Genomic DNA, 22237 nt, shown 5'->3' on the forward strand with positions numbered 1-22237 from the left:
CTAGGATTCCTACAGAAGAATCCTAGAAGAATGTCTAGGATTAAGAGGAAATCCAAACCGGGTCAAGGGGCTATGATAATTATTTCTTGTTCTTGGAACATGGCAAAGACAAGTGAATCTATTGAAAGGAGGTGGAGAGTCGAGATTGCAAACCACCAGCCCCTTATGCCTGCACAGTCTGCACCTGAGACTGCTTATCCTGCTCGCTCTTTATCAGTTATCCTTCTGATATAGTGTTGGTATGATGTGGTTGATTTCCCTGTTAACTTGCCCATTTCCATGAGGAAGCATGCTCAAAAGAGCATCACAACCACCAAATTTTGAAAAATGTATAAATATTACAAGGATACATTTTAGGCATTGCTTTTAAAACATACACATCACTGTTGAAATTGTAAAATATCTTGAGTTACCATATTTGCTGATGTGTTCACTGAGCATACTGAGCCTTTACAGAATATTAAACTATGTGCCAGAAACTATGGCAAACTTTACAAGAAATGTTTTTTTCAGGTAAATAGCTTGTTTCAGTTTAATACTTTTTTTTAAATGTACTTGTATGAGAAATACTATTAGAATTAACCTATGATGAAGCTTAGTAAACAAGTATAAAAATGACCATCTCTAATCCTTCGGTTTTATGAAAGTATTTTTTTAGGTCTTTAAGCATGCCTTTAAAACATTAAAACTCCCAGTATTCTGGAGGAAGTGTAAAAGATATTCTTCTCCCTAAATTTTTCTGATTATTGTTCTCAGGTGTTAGTTCGCATAGACTTTTCTTACATTTGTAATTTCTTTTAGAATGTGAAACGCTGACCTTCTTTTCTCTCTCCTTTAGTCATCACTTTCTAAATGCTAGAATATGATTAAATGATTGTTCTGTATTGCCTAAGATAGTTTCCATTAGTGAGTATGAAAGATTTATTTCTGAATTCTTTCTAGTCTCTTCAGATTGTAAGGGTTGTTTTTGTTTCCATTTATTGAATGTTAGACACTTTGCCAAATTCTTTATGTCTACATCATTGCATTTAACCATCACAAAACCTAATGAGGTAGGAATTATCGTTTTACACATGAGAAAACTAAGGTATAAAGAGATTAAGTAATGTATTATCCATGGTCATAGCTAATAAATAATGAAGTTCAGAAAAAAAAAAAAAACAACCCAGATCTTATTGTCTCTAATTCATTTTGAAACCCTCTTTTTGAATCTTTTCATCTTAATTAGTGTTAACACAGAAAGTGTAGTGTTTTTGAAGAACAAATGTTCCAGAACTCCTGTTAATGTTTTAATAGCTTGTTAAATTTTAGTACCAACAGTAGATAAACAATACCTACTTCTCCTGTTTCCTTTGGGCTAAATTGAAAGTCAGGAAGTAAAGGGATATGCCTGTGTTATTAGTGACTCCAGGGTCCATTTGTTAATCCAGCCAAGACCACTTCACCTGATGCTCTGGGCTACAATTTATCCAATTTATTCTGGGTTGATGGAAATGTTCCATAGTCTGCATTGTCCAGTACAGTACTCATTAGCCACATATGACTTTTGAACATGTAAGATGTGGTTAATGTTAGTGTGAAACTACTTTATTGTAATTAACTGAGATTTAAATAGCACATATAGCTATGGTTGCCATATTGAATAGTGCAGTCCTACATCAGAAGTTCTCAAAATTTAATCAGAATCATGTTAAATTGCTAGGCCTTAACTCCTAGAATTTCGGATCCAGAAGATCTGTGTTAAAGCTTGAGAATTTGCATTAAAATTGTTTTAATGTTTTTATTTATTTTTGAGATATAGAGAGAGAGAACATGAGCAGGGGAAGGGGCAGAGAGAGAGGGAGACACAGAACCCAAAGCAGACTCCAGGCTCTGAGCTGTCAGCACAGAGCCCGACTTGGGGCTTGAACTTACAAACCACAAGATCATGACCTGAGCCAAAGTCAGACGCTTAACCAACTGAGCCACCCAGGTGCCCCCAGAATTTGCATTTTTAACAAGTTCCCAGGTGATGCTGATATTGTTGACATAAGGACTAAACTTTGAGGACTGTTGTTAGCTAAGTGGGATTTTTTTTTTTAAGATTTTACAAATACCAGCATGATTCCATTGAGGAAGAATAGAAATTCTCCATTGTTTACCTGGCTTACAGGCAGTGAAATAATTTTTTTTAAATACTTGTTCCACACTGCATAGTGCTCAGAAGAGCAAGCTTCAGTGCCTTAGCAATTATCATTCTTTTCATTGTGCAGCTGAAGACAAATCTTATTTTTCTTATCTTTTAAGTAAGTCAGACTTGAAACTTGGTTGGCTGTTTATTAATTGAAATATTAGAAAGGACAACTTATTTCTAAAATAAAGTCAGGTTGACCTGGTCTCCTGGATACAATAAAAATGTTTTCCATACTTTGTGTGTGTGTATGTGTGTGTGTGTATAACTTTTTTTTTTAATTTTTTAAAAGTTTTTTTATTTTGAGAGAGATAGAGTGCAAATGAGGGAGGGAAAGAGAGAGGGCGAGAGAGAGGATCCCAAGCAGGGTCCACACTACCAGTGCAGAGCCCACTGTGGGGCTCAAACCCACAAAGCCATGAGATCATGACCTGGGCTGAAACCAAGAGTCAGATGCTCAACTGACTGAGCCACCCAGGAGGCCCCAAAAATGTTTTCCATTCTGAGAATTGTTTGGGGAAGTCATTTTAGCCCTGAGAATGACTCATAGCTAAATTAAAATGTATTCCTGGGGTGCCTGGGTGGCTCAGTTGGTTGAGCGTCTGACTTCAGCTCAGGTCATGATCTCGCAGTTGACGAGTTCGAGCCCTGCGTCAGGCTCTGTTCTGACAGCTCAAAGCCTGGAGCCTGCTTCGGATTCTGTCTCCCCCTCTCTCTCTGCCTCTCCCCCACTCATGCTCTGTCTCTCTCTGTCTTAAAAATAAAGATAAACATTAAAAAAAAATTTTTTTAATGTATTCCTAGTACCCAAAGCCCATACAATCTTCTGCCTTTCAATATCAGCCTGGGGTAATATGGATAGATGGGTAGATATTTAGAGATCAGGGACCATATGTCCTGGTTTTCCTGGGACAGTCAATGTGCCAGTGGTCCTGGTATAATTATTAATAGCATTCCCTTGTATTAATCAGAAAGAACTATTTAGTTGGTCTAAGCAAATTTTATTTCACACTTCATAAAGTAGGCAGTCTCCACACTCAAGAGTAGAAAACTGCAAAATAAGGGAAAAGGACAGCAAGCAGGAAACAAGGAAGAAGTACTTGGCTTGAGTTGATTGCATATCTGACCATATTTGGAAAGAGCAAAGAAAAAGGAAACAAGTGTAGGTCTCAGTTGGCTTGGCAGTTGGAGATTAGCTTACTAGTTATACTGTGTTTCTGGTCAAGCAGAGGAACTCAAAAATTAACTTAAGTTTCAGTTTGCTGACATGGCACCCTGCACAGGAGTGGTTCCATCTTGGGACTAGATATTTATTTCAACACTTGTCTCAAAATGTCCTGATTTGAGGAGATAAATTATAGGGGTCACCATACTTAGAAAGGACAAGGAAGAAAGGGGGAAGAAAGTCCTGCACCCCATGTCAGAAGAGCCAAGATGTTAATTTACTTTCTGTGTAGCATCTTTAGCTTTGTTGGGATACTTTCTGAAGACACTTCTTTCTTTTTTCCGGTGCTGCTTTTAACCTTAATATGGTGCAGGTGCCTGGGTGGCTCAGTCAGTTAAGCATCCAACCTTGGCTCAGGTCATGATCTCATGGTTCATGAGTTTGAACCCCACGTTGAGCTCTGTGCTGACAGCTCAGAGGCTGGAGCCTGCTTCAGATTCTGTGTCTCCCTGTCTCTCTGCCCATCCCCTACTCTCTCTCTCTCTCTCTCTCTCTCTCAAATAAATAAACATTTAAAAAAATTAACAAAAAAGTAACCTTGATAGGGTGGCTATATCATTTTTTCTTCCTGCATAAAATATTTCATTCTTTTTCCATAAATGTAAGAAAATGACTTTGCATATCTAGGTTTCAGGAAGTCATTCTTGATTCTCCTCCCAAAGGTGGTCCTTATTCACCTTTTAATAATCACCTATATTCATCTGTTAATTTTTACGTGGTATGATTTATTCCAAAAATGTCTCCAGAAAGTCAATTTCTTGTTTTCAACCCTAGATCTCTGTTCCCGTTCCTCTAGCCTGGTGGTCACCCTCTGGCTTCTGCTGGGCAATCTATTTCCTCTGCTGGCTGGATTTCTTCTATGTGTATGGCACTAGGAAAAGTGAATTCTCAAGACATTCCTTTGTGTCATGTTCTTCTGAACAAAGCACAAAATCTGGGTGAGTGCCAACCTATGCAGATGGCAGAAGTGGCATTCCTGACTTTGGCTTGGAAGCGTTGACTACAATAAGACCTTAAAGCAGAGCTTCACAGCAGTCACTCTTCATCAGCAACCCAACAGCCTCAGAGTTTGGAGGAGGAGAAGGAATTCCAAGTCACCATGTCTCTATTTTTCAGCATATATAACCTGCCTGAAGTTTTCCTTTGAAAATGGGATAATTGGTGAAATTTTCAGAGTGATTACATACCTCAGCATTTTCATTAACCTAAAATGATGGGAAAGTTCAATACTGCAGTAACTTTTTTTAAAAAGCTAATTATTACAAAATTATAAATTGTGGATCCTGTCCTCACAAGTATAAATTGTCCTTTGAGTTATAGACAGTAATTGAATTGGGTTTCTACATCAATATTATACCTATATTGAGTTTAATAGCTGTGCTTGGTACACTTAAATCATTGTTCTCATAGTTCTCAAAAGTTTTTTTAAATTATAATTTGCTAAATCTTATGATTTAACCATGCTTGCCTTTTCAAACCAGCTGTGTGGCAGTTTACTACTGAACTATTACATGTTGGCAGCCCTTCCAGTGTATTCTCCAGTAATTTAATAATGACTTGAAAAACTGTGGGAGCAGAGAGAGAAAAATACTCTGCCCTGTAAAAACACTGAAGACATGCAAACAAACAGAAGAAAACATAATTGTATGTTTTTCAGAAAATAGTTATGACAGCTGTAATCCAACAAAAATAGAACTATTCCTTTCAGGTGGGCTTAGAAATTGTTAACAGAAGAATTCTTACTATCTGAAAAGTATTTTATATATAAGAAGAAAAGTGTAAGTCAAAACAGATGGTTTGAATTGTTTACTAATAGCAAAGTGTAGGTTTGGTATAGGGCCTATTCAGTAGGGCTCACTTTACCCACAACATAAAGCTCAGTCCGCAGAAGTCAGAAAATTGCCTGTGCTTTGAAATGAGGTGATGTTCTTTACCTCCTGCTTTATATTCTCATCCTCAGAAGTAATTCTGCTCTGGTACTGGAGCTTATCAACCCTTCTTAGTAATTCCAGTTTGAAATTTTTTAATGATGAGTAATGCACAGTTTGTCTCCAAAGCTACTGAAGTCCTGTGGCATTATAAACATAACTCCTGGACAAATTCATTCATTCATTCATTCACTCATTCATTCATCCATCCATCTATCCATCCATCCATTCATTCATTCACCCTTAATTTAGCATATAGTTATTGAGCACTGCATTTAAGAAATTGTGCTAAGTGAGCAAGCAGTATAATTACTAAAAAATGATTCCAACTGACCATTTGGTATTGGAGCCAAAGTGCAGCCCCAGCATAAAGAAAGTCAACTTTTGTTTTTCAGCGCATTAATTTTGAATATGTATTTGCATACAGTTTTAAATTGAAGGTATTTGTCATTGTAAAGTGCTGGGGGTCTCTAGCACAGCTGACTTCAGCTAAAAAGAAACTAATAGTAATGGTGTCCGGCCAGTGCTCAGTTTTCTGCCTTTGTCACACATACTTTAAAGGTCAGAAAAAAGCATAGAGTATATTTTTAAAGAAAATTATAAAACTCTAAACTTATATGTCTATTGTGATTATGAATCATCTGCAAAGGTGTATAAAGAATTTCACCAAAAATACGATGATGAATAGATTTGAGAATTCACAGTGGTAGGTTCGATTATATTTTGACTGTTGTGCAGTAATGCCATTTAGGTAGTATTCTTTCCAAGCATGGTGCTTTTTATACTTGAAATATATTTTTGCTTTATTTTTTATTGATATAATTCTATTTGCACTAATAACTTTCTGGAGAAAATATTATAGATGACATTTTTTCTATATATATTTATTAAGCTTGGAATCTGATCTCCTAGTGTTTTCTCTGCACAAATAAGGAACTTGCTAAAGTGTGAGGCTAAAAAATCTTGAGTTTCTGAGGGTAACTAACTGCTCTGGTGTCTTCCTTCCTCTTCAATAAGTCTCGAGAATAGTTGCTAATCACTGATTCTTCATAGTGTACTCCATGAAGATTTAGAAGGCCACTGAACCTGTAAGAAGTGTTAAGAGGCTCATTTGAGTCACTTAGAATATGTCAGTATTCTAAAAACAGACTTAGAATCTGAGATTTCAGTGCAGAATTAGTGGGCTAGACTTCTACTTTGAACTGAAGAATTTGAAATGGTTTAAATGTTAGTATCCTTTGGCAGGATGCCCTTTATGTTAACAGAAGCAGTTCACTGAGGAGGAGACTAGCAGACTGCAACTATTGTGGAAGCCAGCTGGGGCACGGAAGGAGAATGAAGAGTAGCTGATTTGGGGATAGTAGACTGGAGTCCTTTCTGACTCAAAACGTGTGGAGTGCATATAAAAACTGACTAGACTACCTCAGTTTTCAGTTCAGATTTAGGTTCATTTTGATAGTATTAAGATCCTAAATGTCAAAAATATCAAGTGAATTTGTCTCTCAGGTTTTTAAGAACAGAATTTACGGGAAGGCAGCAAAAGCCATGTCAGCAAACTTGAGCTGACAGCTTTAAAGAAACTGGCAAGCAGTTAGGGTTGTCTTAATATAGACCCCTCTAATATTCTCCTGAAGAGCATCCTTTTTCCTTACTTATTTCTTAAGAATATTTATGTTTGTTAAAACCAAATAGGCATTCTTCAAATGTTATGAAATATTATGCTTGAAATTAGTTTCAGCCTAGTATGTTGGCTTAAGAGTTTATCAATATTTGAAGATGAGAAACAAATTAATGAAGTTTAAATGGCTTAGGAAGATACATAAGTATGTCTGAGTATTCCATAAAATTTTATCAATATTCTCCTCAATATTAGAAGACTTACTGATTGAGACCAACTGTAAGATGACTAGCTGCTTTCTCAGAATCTTTCTAGCTCTAATATTCTATGACTAACACTCATCCAGACTCGGTAGGTCACTGCTGGCTCTGATCTGCCTCCTGGAGTATGCCAGTTTGCACATCATGTTCATCACAGTGTCTTGTGCTCAAGGCCTTAGCGCTGTCCATGTCCTTGGACACCAAACGGAGAGAGAAGGGCCATCTCTGAGGGCACTTGAGCAGTCCTGGTGGAGGAGGTGGACTTCAGTCACAGCCCCACAAACCTAGTGCATAGTGAGCACTTAGTCATCCATGCCATGTCCTTGCAGCCCAGGAAGATGAATATAGTTTAATAAAGTCTCTGCTACTCATTCTGAAGAAAGAATTTACCTGAAAATATGACTCCTTTTTTTTTTTTTTTTTTTTTATGTTCAGTCAAGATTGGGGAAGAAGAGGTAAATTATTTTATGTTTACATTTTTGATAAATGAAATAGAAGATTTAAGAACTAATCTTTATTTGTGTTATTGAACTTTAAGTGTAATGTATTCCTTAGTAAAAAAAAAAAAACTTTAATAAAAATGGAAACTAATCTGCATCTTGTCTTATCAAGTTTTTAAAACCTGGATGAAGAACACAAACAAGGCATGCACTCTATTTGGGGAAGATGAGATGTTTATTATGAAATAATTCACTTTCTACTTTAACTGGAGTAGAATTTTCCTACTTAAAGAATGGGGAAAGGTCTTATGTAAAGCTATAGGGAGGAGCGCTCCTCAGATAGTTATGAAGGAAAGAGAGCAGTCTAAAACAATTCAGGGCAGGCTCTTCTGGCTGCAGATTATTCTAGTCCCTTTTGTTTTATGCTGTGGGCCAGAAGTCTCATTGCATGACCACCCTGGCACATTCAAGTACCACACTCTGTGCAGTATCACTAAGTAGATTATAGCTGTAGTCATGGAGTGGGATTCTTCATAACTTGAATGTAGTTCAAGAGAGGATATCCCAGACATGCCTTCACCTTGTGCACTTGGAGCCATTCTGTTCTGGGGTGTGGAACCAAGCACTTTGTGAAATTGGTCAAACGTAGCTTTTGTGACTTAATTGCTGAGCTGTTTGTGGCGAATTTTAATAACAATATTTAGATTTTTAAAGTTATAAATATTGTATATACATAGCTAAAACTATATATGAGAAGGGGCACCTTGGTGGCTCAGTCAGTTAAGCATCCGACTTCAGCTCAGGTCATGATCTCATGGTTCGTGAGTTTGAGCCCCATTTCAGCCTCTGTGCTGACAGCTCGGAGCCTGGAGTCTGTTTCAGATTCTGTGTCTCCCTCTTTCTTTCTCCTCCCCCGCTCATGCTCTGTCTCTCTCTCCTCAAAAATAAACGTTAAAAAAAATTTTTGTAAGAGTTTTTTTTTTTTAATTACTGAACACAATTAGTAGAAATAATTCATAGTTCTACCATTCTTAAAAATATTATAGAGAGAAGTAAAAGTGGTCCTGCTTCCTCTGGCCCTTCTGTTTCTTATCCCCCCCCCCCCCCCCCCCCCCGTCCCCAGGGGTAATCTAGAGGGCCTCAGTATGGTACATACCTGTTGTTAAAAAACAAAATCCAACCGAGTAAATTTGAAGATCTAATTGGCTTTATTCAAAGATTCATGAATCAGGCAACATCCCCTCTAGCAAATAAAAAGGAGCTCCAAGAAGCTGTATAAAAGGGAAGGCTTCTATAGGCAGAACAGGGTGGAAAAGGAAGTGTCTAGCACAGAGTTTCAGGCAAGGTCACTATGCTTTGGGGAAAGATGGGAGTCTGTCAGGTAGATTACCTCACTAGTGCTGACCAGGTAATTCCAGATTGACTAGCTGAAGGTTACAGTCCTGGGAGAGGTTGAAACTGCAATTAGATTAGGTTGATTTAAGCCTGATTTGCTGACATGGGGTTTAGTACAAAATACTCCATTTGGGGGTGCTTGTTTCTTTTCTAACACTTTTCAAACTTTACTATTATATATATACATAAATACAGGATTAAGTACACAATTATTAAAAATAAAAATGGTATTCCTCATATTGTTTAGTATCTTATATTTACTGCTTACAGGTTCAACATAATCATCTTTCCAGGTGTGTAAACTTAGATTTACCTCATAGTTTGTAATGATTCTATGGTACTTCATTATGAATATGGCATCATTTATTCCCCTACTGATGGGCATTTATGTTATTTCCAGTTCAACAGTTCAACTATATCTTTTTCTGGTTCTTTTAATTTTTACATTTTATCCTTTAATATAGCAGGAATTAATTTTGACACTTAGCCTGAGGAAGTATTCTAACTTAGTTTTTTCCAAGTAGTTCAATTCTAGTGTCGTTCATTAAACCAATAGGAACAGATTTTTTTTTTTAAGTTTATTTGGAGAGAGAGCTTGAGGGAGGGAGGGGGGAGAGAGAGAAAGAGACAGAGAGAGAGAGAGAGAGAGAGAGAATGAGCAAGGGAGGGGTAGAGAGAGAGGGAGAGAATCCCAACCAGGCTCCACATTGTCTGCGCAGAGCCCAAAATGGTGTTAAAACCTACAAACTGTGAGATCATGACCTGAGCCAAAAATCAAGAGTCAGATGCTTAACCAGCTGAGTCACACAGGCGCCCCAGAAACAGATTTTTGAAGGGTCATAGAAGACATTTCCCTAGAAAAGCAAGCAAGATGGCCCAATGCCAAAAAAGAGTTCAAATACAAAAACCCCAAATTCAATTCTTCCCAGAAATTATCCCCCTTCTTTCCCAGGTTCACATATGCTTTCTCATCATCAGAAAAGCAGTATGGTTTTAAGGTTGTCCTAATCCTAGAGCACCTGGGTGACTCAGTCAATTAAGTGTCTGACTCCTGATTTCAGCTCAGGTCATGATCTCTTGGTTTGTGGGTTCAAGCCCCACATCAGGCTCTGTGCTGATAGTGTGGAGTCTGGTTGGGATTCTGTCTCCCTGTCTCTCTCTGACCCTCCCCCACTCACTACTTCTCTCTCTCTCTCTCTCAAAAATAAATAAATAAACATTAAAAAAACAAAACCCCAAAAACTTGGCCTAATCCTATGGGGCTGTATGCTTCAGCTCTGCCTTGGCTCCCTGTGTTAGTAGTTAAACTGGATTAAAGGACCGGCTCTGTGAATTATCCACTGCTATGTACTGGGTGATTCTTTTTTTTTTTTTTTAATTTTTTTAATGTTTATTTATTTTTGAGAGAGAGACAGAGCATGAATGGGGAAGGGAGAGAGAGAGGGGGAGATGCAGAATCTGAAGCAGGCTCCGGGCTCTATGCTGACAGCTCAGAGCCCGACATGGGGCTCAAACCCACAAACTGCGAGATCATGACCTGAGCCGAAGTTGGACACTCAACCCACTGAGCCACCCAGCTGCCCCTGTACTGGGTGATTCTTCACGCATGCTCTGAATGCCTAGCTGGCTTCCCCTGACAGCATATCTGGAAGACAGAGACAAAGAAAGCATGAACAAGAAAGACAATTTGAATACACTATCCACCAATGCAGAGAAGATTTTGTGTGTGAATCAGTATGTTTGTGAATTTTGGGGAGTCAACATAAGGTGTGTTAAAAAGAAAACCACAGGCCGAAAATGGTGCCTCTTGAGCTAGGCCAAGTCACTAAACCAGAGCTAAATATCTAACCTAATTGCAGTTCCAACCTCCCCCAGAAATGTTAAGTTTTAACTGGTCAGTCAAGAATTTTCCAAAAAGCACTACTAGGTAATCTGCTGTCTAGGCCTTCTCTATCCCCCAAAGGAAGATGAGGTAAACTGCATAATAAGACCTGCCCTTCTCCTTCAGAAGGCCAGTTTGCCTAATACAGTCCTTTCTTTTCTTCTGCTAATAATTTTCCTTCCTATGAACTCTCCTCTACTTGTTAGATGGGATGCTGCCAGATTCATGAATTGCTTAATAAAACCAAGTAGATCCTCAATTTTACTCATTTGAATTTTGTTTTTTAACAGGTGGTAAGTAAGAGCAAAGGCTTTGGCAACAGAGAGATCTGGGTCCCAATACTACTGACTTTAAGACTTTGGTAAGTTATTTATGGCTAGGAGTCCTTCTCTATAAACTGTAGCTTGAAAAAATTTTATCTTTCTTTCAATGGAGTTAATAGCCACCATTCTAAAATAGGGAAAATATTCGTTAAAGATTTATTAGGGTTCAGTTACAGGAAACAGAATCCATTTTTAAGCTGAGAGTGATTTCATACAGGATGAGTGTTTACAATACACTTGGAAAAGCTGGAGAAGGCGGCTTTGTGCTGGTCCTGAAAGAATGTCTCCAGAATGGGGTGCCTTGGTGGCTCAGTCAGTTGAGTGTCCGACTTCGGCTCAGGTCATGATCTCACGGTTCATGAGTTCGAGCCCTGCATCCGGCTCTGTGCTGACAGCTCAGAGCCTGGAGCCTGCTTCAGATTCTGCATCTCCCTCTCTCTCTCTCTGCCCCTCTCCCACTTGCTCTCTCTCTCTCAAAAATAAATAAAAGCATTAAAAAAAAAAAAAAAAAAAAAAAAAAAAGAATGTCTTCCAGAACAACCCTGTAGAACTTGGCTCCATCAGAACTGCTGTCTCTTCCACAAAGAAGGGAAGGTGAATCAGGAAACTGATTTTCTGACTGCAGCTGCAGTGACTTTCTCCTGACTGTCGTGCACAGTGCTAGTGGCCAGGTCCTAGAGTGCTGCTGAAGAACACCCCGCATCTCCATTATAAACTTCTTGCAGAAAATAGCCAGGCATTGAAAGATGACCTCTGCCTTCCCAACCCTACAAGAGTGAATCTAGATGATGGAGCCTAATTCATATGCAAAACTTCACTGTAAGGATGTCCATCACAAAAGGAACTCAGGTCAAAACTACAAAGTAGAGAGGAGCCTGGGTGACTCAGTCAGTATAGTGCCTGACTCTTGACTGTGGATCAGGTCATGATCTCACAGTTTGTGAGTTAGAGCCCTAAGTTGGGCTCTGTGCTGACAGTGCAGAGCCTGCTAGGGATTCTCTCTCCCTTTCTCTCTGCCCTTCCCCCGCTCAAGCTTTGTCTGTCTGTCTGTCTCTATTTCTCTCAAATAAATACATTAAAGAAACTAAAAAAAATGTAAAAAACAGAAAAGAACTTTCCATCCTTGTAGCCTAATTCAAATTGTGGGAGTTTTGTGCATTCAGAAATTTGTATGCAAAAATTGTCTATATGCACATATGTAAATAAGGGCATAGTGATTAATTGTTAAATACTTAGAAGAATTATTTTTTTAACGTTTATTTATTTTTGAGAAAGAGAGCATGAGTGGGGCAGGGCACAGAATCTGAAGTAGGCTCCAGGCTCTGAGCTGTCAGCACAGAGCCTGATGTGGGCTGGAACTCATGAACCACAAGATCATGACCTGAGCTGAAGTTGGACACTTAACCAACTGAGCCACCCAGGCGCCCCTTAGAAGCATTATTAGAACCGGGGCAGGGAGCATGCCCTTACTGCCCCCCATCCACCCACACCTGGAAAATTAAATTCTATCTCAAGTCTCAGCCCAGGCATCACCTGTTGCAGAAAGCCTTTCCCTGGCCTTTAGACTTCCACACCTTAGTGTAGGATTCAGGCTTCTCCTTTTCTGCTCCCTGGTATGGTATGGTAATCATAAATCATATTAAAATGTGAATACAGGGGGAATGGAGAGTTATTATTTAATGGGTACAAAGTTTCAGTTTGAGATGGTAAAAGAGGTTCTCGAGATGGATGATGGTGATGGTTGCACAACAATGTGAATGTGCTTAATGCCACTGAACTATATACTTAAAATAGTTGAATGGTAAATTTTCTGTTATGTACATTTTACGTCAATAAAAAATAAAAAGTAAAAGTAAATGTGAATACATACAGGTGAATTGCCCTCTAGTGGAGTAAATTACTCATTTCTCCACACAATCACCAAAAGTGAATGTTATCTAAAAAATTTTTTGGAACAATAGGGGATTTGCTGTATTGATTGGCATTTTTTGGTTGCTTATAAAGTTGACCTTTTTTTTCCCACATGTTGATTAGTCACCTGTATTTCTTCTTTTGACATGCACATTCAATTTTGGCCATTTTTCCACAAGAAGTATTTGCCTTTTTTCTTACTGATATGAAAGTAAGTGCATTATGTGTGTTAGGAATGGAAACCCTTAGTCTATCATTGACATTTGCTTTTAGAGATTCCCTTTTTTGGGAGCGACTCAGCCCTGGCCCCAATCACTCCAGTATCCCCTTGCTGTACCTTCTGTACCCCACAGAGCTCTATCCACCGTGCCACGTTTTCTATCACAGTGATTTCAAAGTAGGGGGTTTGAACAGTTCTTTAAAGGTCTTCCCTTGCTTCTCATTTCTACACCCTAGAGAAGAATGTGGAAAATCAGAGTAAATTTGAGGTAAGATTAACAATTTGCACTTCTCCTTCTCCTCCCCTTTCCTCAACCTCACATTTCCTGGCCTTCCAGACCAGCCTTCCCTTATACCTCCAAGTGGAAGTGTTCCTTCCTGATTTTAGAAATGTAATCATAAAAGAGGCCTGGACTGTTAGTGTTGGGTAGGTGGGAGGATGTAGGGAGGAGACTTGGCTTCACATCCCATTATTGGCAAATACCCTCATCTGAAAGAGGAGGCTGATTTTCCAATCTCATGGGTTTGTGAAAGGAAAGAAGGACTGATTGAGATAATATATGTAAAACAGTATAGTGTCTGGCATATAATAGCTATTATTGTCAGTATTGTGTTATTCCGATGATGATGTTGATGTTGGTGATGGTCCTCACTATCTTGCCAGACCATTGTAAATGAGACATGCAAAAGGAAAACAGCATGAGTAATAAAGCACAGAATAAAAAAATCACACACCTGCACCCATACACTCATATCCCCTCAACTTGGGGATTTTGTTCTCTATAGTGTACTTTTAAGTAGGATATAGGATGAGTACATGAAACATGATCAAACAGTCCCAGAACACACAGTTTAGATGACAAGATTATATTCATACAGTTTAGATGACAAGATTATATTCATCTTTCCTGTGGCTCTTTATGCCTCATTGTTCTCCTTCATCACTCAGTCCCTCTGAGATAACTCTCTGAGGCAGTTAGCCCCTTCGCTTTCCAAACCTTTGTATATTTGTACTTCTCTTTTCTCTGTGCAGTTTTCTTTGTTTAGGTGTTGCTTTTCTCTTCGTGCATTCTGTTTCTTGTGCATCGTGCTCTCTCTTTTCCATGTCCTCCTTCACCCCTCCCCCCTCCATTTTCTTTCCTCTCTCATCCTCTCTTCCTGCAGGTCTCTGTGTGGGATCTTGTTACCTTGTGCTCTTCATTTCTGCATCCCTGTGGTGATGTTGCCTCCATCAGTGCATTTGTTTTAATGCCCAGCTTCTCATAGATCACACTGGACACCAGGGTCATGACACCAGAGTTCTCAAAAATTCCCTGGTTAAAAAGGAGGCAGATGCCAGTGTCAGAGGAAGGACAGAGATAGTACATATATAGTCAAATTTAGAAGACAGCAAAGAATAGACTGAAGGAGGTGGAACAAACAACCCCTCCAAAGTCGCCAGTCTTCTGCCCACAGTGAAGACCAGGAATACACTCTGCCCATCAGACCATCCATTGTCCTTCCCTCTCTTTATCTACTTTTAGGTCTCATGGTCTCCCATTTCATTCTACTCCAGTGGGTCTTAAGGTGTGGTCCCTAGACCAGCAGCACTCATTAGAAGTGCGCATTCTTGGGTCCTACCTCAGACCAACTGAATCAGACTTCAGGGGTGGAACCCTGCAATCTGTGTTCTGACAAAGTCTTCTGAGTGATGCTGTGGCAAACTCAAGTTTGCAAACTTCTGCCCTAAACTGTCTTGTGCTTTTTACCAACATCCACCTGATAAAAGTCCTAACTCTGAATGAACTTAATTATCTAGGCCTTACCTGCACCTGGGCAGCTGAGCCCTGCTGGAGAAAAGCACTCAGCTGGGTATTAAATGGTGTAATTGTAAACTCAGTCACTATCCTCAGTGGGATTCTGCCCAGCAATCCTCTTTCTCTAATCACTTACTCTTCTGCTCTTAGGGTTGCCAGAATTAGCAAACAAACAAACAAACAAACAAACAAAAACAGAATGCCCAGTCAGATGTGAATTACAGATAAATATACACTAAAAAATTGTTTGTTGCTTATCTGAAATTAATTTGACTGAGCATCCTATATTTTTATTTGCTAAATCTGGCAACCCTAACTAGGAGATAAATATAGTCAGCAGGCAGGCAGTGGGGAAGAGAAGCCCAATCTAAAGTAGAAGAGAGCAAGCACAAGCTGGACCCTAAAAATGAAATAAAACCGTGACAGTCTTTGTTGCCTCCAACCTTGACGGTGTTATCATCCTGCAGAAGCTGGGACCCTTATCAGAGAGCTAAACACACACACCTGGCCCAGGAGCCGGAGATGCTGGAGGAGGACTCAGGAAGCTGGAGCAGTCGTAGGCCTGACTGCATCTTCACAGCAGCAAGGTGAGCCAGCCAAAAGATGACAATGTGTGTAAGCTACAAAAATGGCTGTTACTTCACTTCTGCCCTCAGTCTCTAGGATCTCTGCCACAGGAATCTCTCATGGATCTTCTAACACACACAGAAGGGAATTTTGGGGAAAGTAGCTCAAGCTAAGCCAAGGTGACACATTATAATCTACCACACTCATTCTCCATTTTATTTTTTATTTTTTAATTAATCTTAATTAATTTATTTATTTATATTTTAGAGAGAGAGTATGAGCAGGGGAGAGGGGTAGAAAGAGAGAGATCTCAAGCAAGCTCTACATTCAGCATGGAGCCCAACACAGAGGTTACTGCTACAACCCTGGAATCATGACCTGAGCCAAAATCGAGTCAGATACTCAACTGACTAAGCCACCCAGGCACCCCTCATTCTCCATTTTAATTTTTCTTTCTTTTTTTTTTTAATGTTTATTTATTTTTGAGACAGAGACAGAGCATGACCGGTGGAGGGGCAGAGAGAGAGAGAGGGAGACACAAAATCGGAAGCTGGCTCCGGGCTCCAAGCTGTCAGCACGGAGCCTGACTCGGGGCTTGAACTCACAAACCGCGAGATCATGACTTGAGCTGAAGTCAGACGCTTAACTGACTGAGCCACCCAGGCTACCTTCCATTTTAATTTTTCTTAAGTTTATTTATTTATTTAGAGAGAGAGAGCATGTGGGAGGGGCAGAGAGGAGGCGCAGAGAGAATCCCAAGCAGGCTCCAGACTGTCAGCTCAGAGCCCAACGCAGGGCTCACCCTACAAACCATCAGATCATGACCCGAGCAGAAATCAAGAGTTAGATGCTTAACTGACTGAGCCACCCCGGCACCCCTCGTTCTCCATTTTATAAAGGGGCTCAGGATGCCTGGGTGGCTCAGTCAGTTAAGCTACCAACTTTGTCTTAGGTCATGATCTCACGGTTTGTGAGTTTAAGCCCTGCGTCAGGCTCTGTGCTGACAGGTCTGAGCCTGGAGCCTGTTTTGAATTCTGTGTCTCCCTCTCTCTGCCCCTGCCCCCTCTCAAAACTGAATAAATGTTAAAAAATTGTTTAAAAAAGTAAACATTAAGAAAAAATAAAAAGGGGCTCAATGTTGAGTGCCAAGGACAAATGAATAATTTACATAGAAATAACTATCTTTTGTTGAATGCTTATGACATAAGCATTTCTCATATATACTCTTTGTTTTACTTACAGAGATATATGAAAATATCCATTACAAACTAGATCTCATTTAGTCCTTGTAACAATGCTACAAAGTTGGTATTATTCATAGCCTTTTATAGACAAAGAAACTAAAGGTAGAAAAGTAGAGAAATTTTCCCATGAATGCACAATACACAAAGGGCAAAGCTATGATTTGAAGCCAGGTCTCTTTACAGCCTGTATTCCTAACCATTAAGCTCTGTGCTACCCAGCCTCCCAGCAAACTGTAGACTTTATTATTTCATAAGCACTAAATCTGTACTTAGTCCACAGACCACCTAGGAAACCTTCATGCACTTGTGCTCGTCAGCAATTCATACTTGACTCCTTTGGTTTGGGAACAAGTTCTTGAGTCTCTCATCACACTCCCTGACAACTCACCCAAGTCAGAGTCCCAGCCCTTTCACTTAGTGGTTGAGTGGCCCTGGGAAAGTTACTTAGGTTTTATCAGCCTCACTCTCCCTCATGATGGCTGATTCCTTACAAAATTGTGCAGACTAGATGGCATTAACCCTGGGAAAATGTCTGGCACAGCCTCATTATCCTTGTCCTCCACAAATGGGAGTTTTCCCCTTCTTCATTGGATTAGCTCCCACTGCTTACATCTAGGTTGAAGACTCTTTATACCTCCAGTCCTAATCTCTTCTCCCTTCAGGACTATTTTTCCTGTTTCCACCAGGAAACATCGCCACCCCCAAATTATCTTACATCTGAACCACTATGTGCAGTTTTTCAATAACATCTTTCCAGTCCTCAAGCTCACTTCCTTAAAATCACTTCCATTTCTTGTCTCCTCCTGCCTTGTTCAGACATTATGTATGCAGCATTAACTACTCTGAGGAAATAATCTTTCAATTCTCGGTGCCATATTTTAAAAAGTATTTTGGCAAACTTGAATAAATCAGAGCAGGATGATCAGGATGATGGAGGCCTGGAAAATGGCATTGTAGAATGAACACACACATATATGTAAAGGAAATGGGGATTTTTTTTCTCCTTCAGAAAGGGTTGTCATTGGGAAGAGAAGGTCCTTTCTCGGTGGGCTTCAAAGTGCAGACTCAATCCAAAATGCATCTCTGCTGAACATAAGGAAATTTTGAGGATTAGAGTTCGTGCCATGGGGTAGGTGCAGTCATTTGGAGTTCTCTGTCCCTGTCTCATCTACTTGCTCTTTCCATTCTCATTCCTGCCAGGAGGAGGAGGATTTCAACAAAAAGACATTCTCAATTGCTATAAGAATCTTAGGGAAACAGCTTGCTAAGCCTCAAATGTGTACATACCAGCACCTCTGTTGAATGACCCTAGACCCACTGGAATCATGTGCTATCCACTTTGAATGTATTTGAAACCTGGTTTCCAGCACCCGTAACATGAAATCTGAAGGCTGCTGATGGCAAAGAAGAGTTTATTAATTCCCCTATGGGCCAACCAGAGACCTGAACTCATAATATTGCCTTAAATAATAATATACTTCTTTAGTGTACCTAGCACTTTCATTTTCAGCCTAGAGGGCCCCAGTTTCAGACTGTTTGGGTCATTCCTTTTCTTCTAACCAGGGTAAGCAGTATTAGCAAGACAGAGGTTTATCTTTTAAATGGCCCTTCTGCTGTTAAGAATCAGGACCATGGGGCGGCTGGGTGGCTCAGTCAGTTAAGCATCCAACCCTTGGTTTCGGCTCAGGTCATGATCTCATACTTTGTGTTTTCTGGGTTTGAGCCCCGTGTTGGTCTCTGCACTGGCAGCATGGAGCCTGCTTGGGATTTTCTCTCTCCCTCTTTCTCTGCCTCTTCCCCATTCACTCTCTCTCAAAATAAATAAATAAACATTAAAAAAAAAAAGATGGGGCACCAGCGTGGCTCAGTTGGTTAAGCATCTGACTTTGGCTCAGGTCATGATCTTGTAGTTTGTGAGTTTGAGCCCCGCATCAGGCTCTGTGCTAACAACTCAGAGCCTGGAGCCTGCTTTGGATTCTGTGTCTCCCTCTCTCTCTGCTCCTCCCCGACTTGTGCTCTGTCTCTCAAAAATAAATAATAAAATATTTAAAAAAACATTAAAAAAAGAAATAATATGAGGACCAGGACAAGGGGACTTGGCAGTCTCAGACATGAGGGGCAGATGGGCCCTTGCTGGCCTGAATACAGATGATATGATGGGATGAAGCTGGGTGGGCTCCTGAGGTTGGGCATGGGCAGAAGTGTAGAAAAATGACAGAGTACAAGAAAGAGGTTCCTAGTCACCCAAAAGGATACTGCATAGGAACAGAAAGAAATATTTTGCTCTGTCCTTTGTGCATAAGTGGAGGAATGTGGGAATAGAAGTTCAGTGGGCAGTTGGACTCTAGAAATATTCATACCTAAAAGAAAGTAGAATTGCTTGATGGCCAACCTACAGGTGTTGATGGAGCACCTACCTAGGTTCTGATCCAGATTCTACCACTCACCATCTGCTGCCTCAGGCAGGCTGCCTAACCTCTGCTGCCTCATCTCTAAACAGGGGTCATAATGTCCCCAAGACTCTGGAGGGGATCAAAAGACTTACATTTAAAGCAGTTAGAACAGCCTAATGTGAAGGAGGTCCTCAAGAATGTTAGTAATCATTTTCTTTAGATGAGAAGTTGACCTTAGGTAGCTTCCAAAGTCCTTCACCCTGTGAGATGTTTTGTTAATCTTGTGGTTTTTCCCCGTCTCTGAGTCTGCCTTTTCCTGTCCATTCTGATAGCTATTCCCCAGGCCAGGATTATAACCTTGGGCTGGTTGGGGTGAAACAAAAGGGGAGCTTCCCATTGTCCCCATGGATCTCTTCTTAAACACCAGCCCTTCTTCACATCTGCTCTCAGCTCCTTTGACTCTCTTACTATATGGTGAAGAAGATATCAAGGAACCAGAACAAGACTAGGCAGGTAAACTCCCACCCTAGCTTCTTGACTCTAGTCGGTGTTCAGGGCATGACTCACCAGCTAGGCTGCAGCATCTGTCCTGGGTTTTGCCTTTACTTCAATCCCAAACAACGGTCATAAAAGCAAGGTTCTCCTAAGTTCTCCAGGCTCCACTTCATCCTGACCTCCCCTGACTGCTCCATTTTCTGACAGTTTCCTTTTGTTACATTCAGTTTCCTTCTCTCAACTAGGCATACAGTCTACACAACAAATCCTGACTGGTACAGTAGAGAGTGGGTGCCTCAGTGAGCCTCACAGGGCAAGTTTGAACCCATCTGTACCCAACTGGAAAGGTTGTGCCTCCCCTGCATGCCTGTCTCGGCCTCCTGCCATCCAAACTGCACAAGTCAGCAGTACTTCTTTCTCTAAACAACAATTTGAATATGTTTTATCTCATCAGCTTCAATTCCCTCTGGCTTGACATGGCATCTCTTATTACGCTGAAACTGTTTATATGTGCATTTTGTCCCTCAACCTTTGCCTTTATCATGTGTCCATTCAGCCTGCTTTGACAGAAGTGCCACAGGTTGGGTGGCTTACAAACAACATAGATTTATTTCTCATGGTTCTGGAGACTGGATGTCTGAGCTCAGGGTGCTGGCCAGGTAGGGTGAGGACCCTCTTCCAGGTCACAGACTTCTATTTGTATCCCCAGATGGCAGAAGGGATGAGGGATTTCTCTGAAATATCTCTTATAAGGGGAGCATTATCTTATAAGAGCACAAATCCCAATCATGAGTGCTCCACCCCCATGACCTAAGCACCTCCTAAAGGACACCTCCTAATACCATTACATCGGGCATTAGGATTTTCTAAATTTTTTTTTAATGTTTATTTATTCTTTGAGAGACAGAGAGACAGAGTGTGAGTGGGGGAGGGGCAAAGAGGGAGACACAGAATCTGAAGCAGGCTCCAGGCTCTGAGCTATCAGCACAGAGCCCGACGCAGGGCTTGAACTCATGGACTGCGAGATCATGACCTGAGCTGAAGTCGGTTGCTTAACCAACTGAGCCACCTAGGCGCCCCTGGCATTAGGATTTTCAACATATTAATTTGGGGGTAACACAAACATTCAAACCGTAGCATCTTCTGTGTTTTTCTCAGTATTACCCTACTCAGGCTCCTGAGCATAGCCAGGTGGATTGGCTTCTTGTCACCACTTGTGTTGTGTGGGTTTCCACTTTTCAGTCCTCATGAATGTCATTTCCCCGGCCTAAACTAACCTTCCTTCTACCAGGTCACCCCCACCAAATTCAGTACAAAAGATGGTTTAGCCTTGGTACTTCAGACTTGACTTACCTTTGGCGTTGCAATTCACGGTTAAAAATATGCAAAAATCTCACAAATATGAGGCTTACTATAAGTGACTTTGTATTTAATGGTAGCCTATGGATTACTAATCAGTGTGGCATCACATACATGCTCCAACATGGATGAAACTTGAAGATGTTATGTTAAGTGAAATAAGCCAGTCACAAAAGGACAATATCATATGATTTCACTTACATGAGGTGCCTGGAGTAGTAAAATACCTAGAGACAGAAACTAGAACAGTGCTTGCTGGGATCTGGAGGGAGAGGCGAATGGAGAGTTACTGTTTAATGGGTACAGGGTTTTTGTATGGGATGATGAAAAAGTCCTGGAGATGGATAGTGGTGATGGTTTCACAACAATGTGAATGTATTTAATACCATTGAACTGTACGTTCAAAATGTTATGTATATTTTACCACAATAAAACAATTTTTGAGTAATATGTGGTAATTATAAAACTATCAGAAAATATGAACAAGTGAAAAAGGAGAAAATAAAAATACACTTGCAAGATTATTTTTACTGAATATATTATAAACCTCTTTGTAAGTCGCTGGATAATGTGCTATCAAACTTAAGGTTTGCATGTTTGTTTGTTTTTTTTAAAGTTTATTTGTTTTGAGAGAAAGAGCAGGGGAGGGGGAGAGAGAAGGAGAGAGACAGAATCCCAAGCAGACACTGTGCTGTCAGCACAGAGCCCAACGTGGAGCTCAAACCAACGAACTGTGAGATCATGACCTGAGCTGAGATCAAGAATTGGATGCCTAGGGGCGCCTGGGTGGCGCAGTCGGTTGAGCGTCCGACTTCAGCCAGGTCACGATCTTGCGGTCTGTGAGTTCGAGCCCCGCGTCGGGCTCTGGGCTGATGGCTCGGAGCCTGGAGCCTGTTTCCGATTCTGTGTCTCCCTCTCTCTCTGCCCCTCCCCCGTTCATGCTGTGTCTCTCTCTGTCCCAAAAATAAATAAACGTTGAAAAAAACAAACAAAAAAAAAAGAATTGGATGCC

The 22237-nt window shown here is 40.4% G+C and overlaps 1 protein-coding gene across 6 annotated transcripts in view; it reads left to right on the top strand.

The window, feature by feature from the left end:
- The window catches only part of LMLN (leishmanolysin like peptidase), a 149292-nt gene that overhangs the window by 83552 nt on the left and 43503 nt on the right, over nt 1–22237 (top strand). For 2 of the 6 annotated variants that reach the window (XR_015240239.1, XR_015240238.1), the window contains exons 17-19: nt 4192–4333; nt 11209–11279; nt 15635–15754. Coding sequence is in view for 2 of the 6 variants with exons in the window: in XM_086675161.1 (XP_086531287.1) it covers nt 4192–4337 (146 nt within the window). In the remaining 4 variants the exon portion in view is untranslated. Of the gene's footprint in view, nt 1–4169; nt 7794–11208; nt 11280–15634; nt 15755–22237 lie in introns of those variants that run through there. The other 4 variants (XR_015240236.1, XR_015240237.1, XM_086675161.1 and 1 more) reach the window with 4 other exon arrangements.

This window comes from Puma concolor, chromosome C2 (genome assembly GCF_028749965.1).
Source record: "Puma concolor isolate L17-30 chromosome C2, mPumCon1.1.hap2, whole genome shotgun sequence".
NCBI classification, from domain to species: Eukaryota; Metazoa; Chordata; class Mammalia; order Carnivora; family Felidae; genus Puma; species Puma concolor.